We start from the raw sequence: 9,527 nt of genomic DNA, 5'->3' as shown, positions 1-9,527 counted from the left end.
AGTGGTTCCTCGTATTCTTCTTGTCATTGGATTTGTCTTTGATGTACATCTTTGATGGTCTTTTTGTCTGACTTTAGTGTTGTGTCAACTCATATATGATAAACATATATTAGCTCTTATTCTCATCTTTTATATTCGACTCAAAAAGATGACAACATGCATCTTGGGACAACTCCCTGTTTCTTTTTTTAAGTTGTTTTTTATACGCTTGTGAAATCATCTCTTTAACTTTATGCAGCATCTGAGGTCAAGTAGGTAAAATAAAAAAGAGTTTAATTAATATACACTAACAGAACTACATGTAATCTTTTATAGCAAACACAGAGTGGTACTTGCAAAACATGGCAAAGTGACCTGTCACAACTGCATTCACAATGTTAAATTTTTTTACACAATACGTATGATTTAAATCTATTCCTAATCAGAAGGGGAAATGGCAGAACCAGAGAGGAATGAAGCATGCTATAACAGACATGTGTCATACTCCAACATTTTCAGCATTGTCAGCCACAATGCTGAAAAATTCTGGTGATCCGCCAGGATTTGTGGCACAATCCTAACGATTACCATAACTGTTGCGTGTTTTAAAATTCTGGCGACCGAGAAATATCTCGCCAAGCAAACTTTACCTTGTAACACAGTGAGATCTATTAGGTTCGCTTGTACAAATTTCAAATATAGAATTGGAAAGGATTTTGACAATGCAAATCATAACATCTTTTGGCATACTTTGGAAAAAAGCAACGTATATCAGGTGATAAGATTATAAAAGCAAACACCAAAAGCCAAGAATCCAAGTTCAGAGACTTGGATAATAAAAAAGAAGACTATTTAAATGGCAACAAAGAAACGCAAAGGCATCCTCACTAACACAGAAACCAAATATATCTTTACTGTTCCCAGAATAGAACTTAACCAAGATTATTTGCCTGGTTAACAAAGTAAAAGCTCTTTTTTTCCCTTCCTCTTTGCTCTTCTAACGTCTCGCTAATTTGGATTCTTATTATGAGATCACCATAATCAATCTTCAAGCTGACTGTTTGGTGTAGAAGTGAACGCCAAAGGCCACACCTAGAATAATGAGAGGAACCAAGAATTGGAGGAGCTTGACAATGAACTCTGTTGTTTTGTCCTGGTTGTAATGAGGCTGCTTTGGAGGAGTGTATTTGACCTTTGTTGGTATGGTTGAAGAATCAATATCACCTACGTAATACTCGTCCAACATTGCTCGAGCACTACTGCTGTGACCAATATCCTCAAAATCATCGGTAGCATCCTTTCCTGCGAAAAGAAACAATCACGAGCCTATGAACCAATGTCTTCTACAGCAGAGGCGCATCCAGAATTTTTGAAACTTAAGTGGTTTTTTACCTACTGAAAAGTTACGCTGGATTGACCTTTTTTAAACCACCATTTCTATTTTGACCCCGTTAAGAAAAGTTTTGGAAAAATAGCCACGCTCGCCAAAATTTTGAAGCACCAGAAATTATGGCGATCACCAGAATTTTCAGCCGAGCAAACTGTGGCAAAATCCTAACGATCACCATAACTGTTGCGTGCTTTAAATTCTGACTATTGAGAAATCCTGCCGAGCAAATTCTGGCATGGGCTTTTTTCCCAAACTTCTGTTACCGGGATAAAAAAATCAATAATGGCACCGAAGTATCCTATTTCTATCATTCTCCCTTTTACATATCGAAAATATTGGGTTCCGTTAAACTAATAACACATGAGCTACATCCTCCTACATTCTACAGGATTACACAAGTATACTTTACATATTCAGGATTAGAAAACTTGAATACCAAAATACAGAGTGTTTACTGCAGGAAGAATTTGTCAAATTATTTTACCTGTTGCGGACAATAAAACCTCACCACCACCTGGGTGATCTTCCAAGAACTTCGTCACATTATACACCTGTTCAAATAAAATGCACCATATGAAAAAGTTGAGAAACTTGGAAAAGGGAAAATAAGGAAAAGAAAAGGAGAGTGGATTTTCTAGATTACACTAAATACAGGTACATGAAATCTCTAAAATGACTCAAGACTCTTTTCTGGTTACTATTATCAGGTTCAATCATCATTAGCTATATTGCTAAATTTACTAAAACCAAAAGCGTAAAGAAATAGGCCTTGGATTCTGGCAGTAATTGAAAGAAAAGCACCACTGCAGCAGTTTAACATGTAGTAATATTGCAAGTCTGAATCTTATTTTATAACCGGGAAACCCCCCTCAAATGGTGCACAAGTCGAAACTTGCTGGATAATGAGTCCGCCAGAAAGTTCGGCAAAATTTCCATGTATACATGTACTATATGTTAGTGATATATTAGTCATGCACTCTATGTACAAAGCATATTTTGGTTGAATGCAAAAGTGCACGCCACCTCCAGGGTGGATTCGCCTCTTTTTCTACCCTTAGTTACTTAAATACCAATTAGGCATTTACACAAATCATGCAATCCTCGACAAACAAAACAAGAAAATAACACAAAACAAGAGGAGATCAGCTACACTCTATACCACCCCCACCCCCTCTTCCCCAACCAGGAGAACGCAAAACGTAAGTAATAAAGAACGATTTTTTAAAATAAATAAGTGATAAAGATTGAATCTTTAACAGATCCAATTATTTAAAAAAAAAAAAAAAAACATAAAAATGCAGCAACATAGTTAATTACATTAGTAGACGAAAACTTTATTACAAAAAAGATCATGAGATTATTATATATACCTTGCCACTGATAATAAGCCAACAATCCTTGGCATTGTTGTGATTAGAAACCTCAGCTAAAGTGAAGACCTTAGATTGACCACCCATTTATTAGACAATTTTTCTAAGAAAATTGAAACTGAAAGATTAATCAGATTATGATTTTGGAGGAGGAAATGAGATGAGTGGAGTGGAAGAAAAGTTGTTGGGTTTAATAAAAAAGAGAGGGAAGCAGGGGTTTGGTGAGACCATAATGTTGGGCCATCAAATGTGAAGAAGAGGTAAGTTAGGCGGACATTGTAAAAGTTTGGTTTTAGGCTTTTAAGCGGTTAGCATTCATTACTTCGGTATTGATATTTAAGAAATAGGGGTAAGTGCACAAATAGTCATTTTTAGGTATGTTATTTAGAGATTAATCATACTTATTTTGTCCTAAAATTTTAAATTTAAAATCTTAACTTCTGTACAATTCAGAATATTTTTGTCCTGAAAATTTGAACTAAAAAATTAAAATCTAGGACGCACTAGCTAATTCCTAAATACAGCCTATAAAGTGGCTACCTGGTGTCATTTCTACTAAGAAATACGGTTTGGTACTTCGGTATTCGCTAAATCAATTGTACATATTAAATACCGTTCCAAAGTAGTTCGATACGATTCAATATTTCTTGTTTGGTTCGGTACAGTTTCGGTAGCCGCCCAAACAAAACTGAAATGATTTTTGCATTAGTAAGTATAAAACGTTAAACATAGCTGGCCATAACAGTTTTCAACTTTTCATTTCTTTTAAACAGATGATATCACAAGGTGATTAATCTCTTAAACGAAGACAGATCAAATCAAGTACAAAATGGAGAAACAGGTTATGCTTAATAGTTAATACAAACATATCAATAGTATACTTGTTTAGAAAAGATTGCAGTTAGGAAATTAAAATAAAACTTAAATTGACCACCAAATCAACCCGGGTTTAATACAAACATAGCTATATTTCTTTTAACAAACTGCATTTGGAGATTAAAATAGAACATAAATTGACAATCAAAGCAACCCAATAAAGGGTTTAATATCGGATTTTAAGCTAAGGCTTGCTAAAATATTTCGGTATTTCGGTATACCGAAGTATCGAAAGTTTAATATCGAGAACTGTATCGAAATACCGAAAAATTCTTACCGAATCGATATCAAAGAACCCATATATACCAAAATACCAAATTAATTTGTTCCGGTCCGATTTTTTGGTATTTCGGATTTTATGCCCATCCTTTATTTTTCACCTTTTTTCTTTTTCGAGGGTAAAAACATTTGCAACGAATCAAATAATGTAATTTTAGCAACTAAAATTTAAAGTGAAGATACATCACTTGCGAATAAATTATCTTTGAAAAATATTTAGTTTGTATTTATTGATTTTGTGTGTATACAGAGTATGAATAAATTTTAACAATTTCATAATTAATATTGTAAATCAAACATTGATATACAGGGACTAAAGAGTTTGTTTGGTTGATGGTTTGGACTAATTAATCCCAATAGTATTTAGTATATTACAGTGTTTGGTTGGCATGTTAAGATAAATTATTGTCAATGCATTAAGTTATGTGAAAATTTGTGTATTATTATACGCAAAATAAGAGTATGTGTATTAACAACGGGAATAAAACTATTTAAAAACAAAATTCTCATAGTAATTCATATATTATAATCTCTTCATTATTAATCGTTATATTACAATGCTTCACTATTAATCTTGGTATAAACAATTCTTGTATTATAATTTTCGTATAACTAATACGTAAACCAAGCTACTCCTAAATTAAGTTACCATTTTACTAGAAAGGTAGTTAAACCACCTCGTATAATCATCTATGCCTCTTTAAATCCTTAGATGGATTTGTTTCTCTATTCATGTCACTCGTACAGTCTAAAAAGTTATTCACATAAGGGAAGAAAATATAAAAAGAAAGACCTAAAACCAAAGAGTGCTCAACAGATTAAGAAATTTTTTAATCTGGTTGTTGAGTGATGTGACATTTGACGCAGATAAGTTTTACCTAAAAAATAATTTTCACCTACTTGTTTTATTGATTTCCACTTTTAATATTATATTGTAGATGTATTGTTTTCTACAGTAATAACCTTATAATTGTACAGTGTATACTGAGCAGTCTATATTAGGCTCAATGGTTGAAATGATGATCAATTGAACTAATAAATAAAGCTCACGTTAAATGCTTAGCTTTTTTGGTTGAGTCTGTATCAAGAAAATTTATTCGCGCTTTATTTTTACATCAATTCAATATATTTGAAATATGTATTGTATATACATATTTAATATTTAATCATGGTTAACTAACATCCATTTTTACTTTAATGTAACTTCTAAGATTAACTTGTTCAGTGTGAAATAAATATCGAATCAAGTAGGTTTTCTTTCGATAATATTATATTGGCTTAGATTGATATAATGAAACAACAGGTCAAGGTTAACTAATTACTTAAGCTTAGTCATGCAGAGAACAAAAAGAATCATCTGAAATGTAAGCATGCGAGAAGGGAGATGTGTAGTCAAATGAATCAAAGGCAGTAGATTATACAGAACAATAATAGCGTGTTTGGCCAAACTTCTAAAATCTGTTTATTTTGATAAGTGTTTTTTTTTTAAAGTGCTTTTCAAAAAATACTTTGGGTGAGAAGCAATTTGTGTTTGGCTAATTAATTTGGAAAGCACTTTTGAGGAATAATTAGTCTTTGGCCAAACTTTTAAAAAGTGCTTCTAAGTGTATTTTTCTCAAAAGTGCTTCGGGGGAGAAACTATTTTTTTCTGCTTCTCAAACACTGTTTCTGCTTCTATTCAAAAACACTTTTTTCCTTCAAAAAGCTTGCCAAACACCTTAACTTTGAGAAAGAAAAAAAATACTTCTAACAAAAAAAACACTTTTGACCAAGAAAAAGTTTGGCCAAACATACTATAAGACTGCTAAATGACTAAAATGGACACTCGCAATAGTGGAGGATGTTAAATATTTGACCGCTCGTAAAACATATTTACAGTTCCTATCAAATTTTCATAAAGATGACGTGGACGTTATAACAACAACAACAACCCAGTATAATTCCACTAGTGGGGTTTGGGGAGGGTAGTGTATACGCACACCTTACCCCTACCCTGGGGTAGAGAGGCTGTTTCCGATAGACCCTCGGCTCCCTCCCTCCAAGAACTCCTCACCTTGCTCTTGGGGTGACTCGAACTCACAACATCTTGACGTTAGCATACGAAAATTAAAAATCGTCTTGAATTTTTGTTTTATACCCCTAAAATGCCAAAAAAATATGGAAAGCTCATGGGGAGACAATAACTATTGTTCATTAGGTCGTTTCTGATAGGTCCACAAAATTTTAGGTGATTCGAAGTCTGTAACCTGAATTCATGATGATGTCATGGACATTAGGATACAAAAAATCAGAAATCATCGTGAATTCTTGTTTTATGACTCTAAAACGCCAAAAATGAGGAATTGTCCTAGCGAATCAATGTCCATTGTTCATGTGTATTAGTACATGCTGATTTAGCAGATTTTTTTTTGCCGGCTCCGATTGGCATGAAATTTTGTAGGTCCATGGAAAAAATTTTACTGACCAATACTTATTATTTCACCATGACTTTCGGGTTTATTTTATAGTATTTCGGGACCGGTCACCCGGATGCATGCAAATGGTGTGGGCTATAACACATGAAAATTTGGGAATCGGACAGAATTCTAGTTTTATGGCCCTAAAATAACAAAAAATAAAGAACAGTCCTGGCGAAATGATGACTATTGTTCCCTAGGTTGTTTTGATGGGTCGAAAAAATTTTAGGCGATTCGGGTCTGGTTGCCCGAATACATGCAGATGGCGTGGGCTATGCACACGAAAATCTGAGAATCGGACGAAATTTCAATTTCATGACCTTAAAACGCCAAAAACGAGGAACGGTCATGGCGAAGCATCCATCTGTATATCAGCTATATATTTACCTTCTTTTTGTTTTTGACAGACGGCTATTTAAGTTAATTTCTAGCGAGTACACTTAAGGCCTTGGTATATCAACTATGGGCCAAAAGTCCTTTTTAATGAACTTTTGTATGCTTCTGGGCTTTGTGGTCCATTTAAGGTTATCAATAGTTCACCTTTCTCCTGGGCCACCCACTATCTATGGGCACCCATATGGGCTGCACCACCCACCACCAACTACCAAAACAACCACCCCCACCACCGCCATTCACCTCTGTCACCGCCGTCCCCACCCACCCCTCCCCCTCCACATAAATCCACCACCCCCCACCATCCAAATCCCTATTTCTCCCAACACCTAAAAATAACATTTCCACATAAACTCAATATCCATGGCTAGCTCCTCCTCTTCTCCCCCACCACCCCTCCTCCTCCCACCCCCTGAATCAACCCACCCCCAACCCCAAATCTCCCCATCACCCCAGAAAAAAACCCAACCTCTCCCATGGACCCATCAGGAAACTTTCAATTTAATCCAAGCTTATCAAGAAAAATGGTATTCTTTAAAAAAAGGCCAGCTCAAGGCTAGCCAATGGGAAGAAGTAGCCATTACAGTAGCAGCTCGTTGCGGATTCGATGAGCCATCAAAATCCGCCACCCAATGCCGTCACAAGATCGAGAAGCTCCGAAAACGTTATCGGGCCGAAAGACTCAAACCCTACCCGAATTCATGGGAATATTTTGACCTAATGGATCGTATGGAGCGTGGGCCTTTACCTATTTCGGCCCATCCTGTTGCCATGGTGAAATGTCAACAGAATTCGAATTCGAATTCGATATCGAATCTGAATTCTACTGCTGCTGATCATCAGAGGTATTATTATGATAATAATACTGATAGTGATGAAGTTGATGCCCTTAGTTATATGGATATGAGGAAAAATAAGTGTAAAAGTATTAATCATATTGTTCGTGGCGAAATGGGCTTAATGGGTATGAATGTGAATGTTGTTGATAATAGAAATGTGAATAGGATGGTGAAAGATCGAAACTTCAATGTTTTTGAACAAAAAGATCGAAACTTTGATGTCATGAGGGGGATGAGGAATCCAATGATTGAGAAAAGAAAAGGGTATTTTGGGAATGTGGCTCTTGATGATGATGACGAGGATGATGACGTTGAGGAAGAAGTGGATGAGGAGGAAGATGAAGAGAATGAAGGGAGTGTTGGAGGGAGTGAATTGGCTGCTGAAATAAGGGGATTTGCGGAGAGGTTTATGAGAATGGAGAATAAGAAAATCGAGATGATGAAGGAGACAGAGAGGTATAGGATGGAGATGGAGAAGAGGAGAATGGAAATGATTCTTGAGAATCAGAGGAATCTCATTGATACTATTAATAGGGTCGTTGGATCGCATAAGAAAGTGAAGGTGGCTCAAGAATTTTGAACTCGTTCGTTACATTTCATTGGGATGGAGATAGTCTTTGATGCTAAAATGAACAAGAAAGTTCATCAGAGGAAATTGCATTCGACTTGTATGTGTTAGGCATAAAACGATGTTCTTATTTAGGGATATCTTCCATGTTTCTAACGTTTGTATCTTAATGATTCTTAGGAATAATTACAATTTATTTTGCTCTTTTATGTAGGAATGTAGATTTTTCTGTGGTAGAGTTCATATCTGCTGGAGGATTCAGTTTGTAGACAAGATTTGAGTTAACCTAAAGAAATTCAGAAGATCTGTAATTGCTGTTGCAACAGTAACAATGGAATAAGATGGATCCTTTTAAATTGTAAAGTTAAGGATGCTTTCTTTCTGCTCATTTTCTAATAGGTAATACTTTCCATTGGAATCTGCTGTGACATTCAAACTTGTTTGTATGACCCACAGCCCAGATCAAGAATAAAATTTCTGTATATGATTGGAGGGATCTTAGAATTGGGACAGTAACTTTTTTGTGCTTTTTAAAAGTTCAGTTCTTGGTACCCTACGGTAGTATGATTTCACCTTGTGACACTGAATTCTGATGCTTGCTGTAGACAATCTTACTAACAATCCAGTTGCCTAAACTTTTAGTGGTTGATGGTATTGACGGAACTCATTGAGAGTTAGCTTGTTCCTGCATTCATTGTTGCTCTTACTGCTAAATTTGCAGGCAGTTATTTACATATCCTTGATATGGGATTAGGGATAGGTGGATTTTTCTCCATCTGCCATTTGGTGTGGTGCTTTCTTGCAGTGCATATCATATACTGTTGATGTAACTCCTCTTTATTTCGAGGCAACTTTTGTAGATTATGTTGTATGTTCAAAGATTATGCTGCGCAAATGATAAGTATAATTGATATGCAAGCTAGTCAAAGAGTTGAAATGCCATAATTGCTGGCAGTTTTTGGTAAGATCTTCAAGATTGCGTGGGAATTTAGATTTGGCGCCAAATTCTGAAATGTTAAAAGAGCAGTGCACCAAGTTTCAAGTAGTTGGAATTCCATGTTGCTGGATTTGGATTGCATGTTCAAGTTACTATTTAATATTTACGAAGCCAGGGGAAATTTCAGGAATTAAGCTGTTAATTATTTTACGAGAAAATATCTTGTAAATTTTATACATTTTAGTTAATATGACTTTCCTGGAAGTTGGAATACAAATGTTTCATTGACCAGACTGGTAAGAGCATGACAACAACAACAATTACCCAGTATATAATCCCACTAGTGGGGTTTGGGGAGGGTAGTGTGTACGCAGACCTTACCCCTACCCTGGGGTAGAGAGGTTGTTTCCAAAATGACCCTCGGCATCCTTCCCTCCAAG

General features: G+C 35.5%; 2 protein-coding genes across 2 annotated transcripts; one reads left to right on the top strand and one right to left on the bottom strand.

Moving 5' to 3' along the window:
• Positions 1 to 693: 693 nt before the first annotated feature.
• On the bottom strand, positions 694 to 3,006 carry LOC104104876 (cytochrome b5, seed isoform). The gene is made up of 3 exons (XM_009613063.4): positions 2,740 to 3,006; positions 1,854 to 1,920; positions 694 to 1,281 (listed from the first exon to the last, which is right to left on the bottom strand). The coding sequence occupies exons 1-3, from the start codon at positions 2,824 to 2,826 to the stop codon at positions 1,028 to 1,030; spliced, it is 408 nt and encodes a 135-aa protein (XP_009611358.1). The 5' UTR covers positions 2,827 to 3,006; the 3' UTR covers positions 694 to 1,027.
• Positions 3,007 to 6,897: 3,891 nt separating this feature from the next.
• On the top strand, positions 6,898 to 8,513 carry LOC104104877 (trihelix transcription factor ENAP1-like). Its single transcript, XM_009613064.3, has 2 exons — positions 6,898 to 8,250; positions 8,365 to 8,513. The coding sequence occupies exon 1, from the start codon at positions 7,107 to 7,109 to the stop codon at positions 8,160 to 8,162; it is 1,056 nt and encodes a 351-aa protein (XP_009611359.3). The 5' UTR covers positions 6,898 to 7,106; the 3' UTR covers positions 8,163 to 8,250; positions 8,365 to 8,513.
• Positions 8,514 to 9,527: the final 1,014 nt, after the last annotated feature.

Source organism: Nicotiana tomentosiformis, chromosome 6 (assembly GCF_000390325.3).
Source record: "Nicotiana tomentosiformis chromosome 6, ASM39032v3, whole genome shotgun sequence".
In the NCBI taxonomy this organism is placed as follows: domain Eukaryota; kingdom Viridiplantae; phylum Streptophyta; class Magnoliopsida; order Solanales; family Solanaceae; genus Nicotiana; species Nicotiana tomentosiformis.
Note: the sequence above shows the minus strand (reverse complement) of the source record. Positions and strands in the feature narration are given on the sequence as shown.

Coding starts and splice junctions, on each gene's coding strand:
- LOC104104876 (XM_009613063.4), bottom strand. CDS start 2,826: ATGGGTGGTCAATCTAAGGTCTTCACTTTAGCTGAGGTTTCTAATCAC. Junction 1,921..2,739: donor GGCTTATTATCAGTGGCAAG/GTATATATAATA, acceptor TTATTTGAACAG/GTGTATAATGTGACGAAGTT. Junction 1,282..1,853: donor GGTTTTATTGTCCGCAACAG/GTAAAATAATTT, acceptor TTCTTTTCGCAG/GAAAGGATGCTACCGATGAT.
- LOC104104877 (XM_009613064.3), top strand. CDS start 7,107: ATGGCTAGCTCCTCCTCTTCTCCCCCACCACCCCTCCTCCTCCCACCC.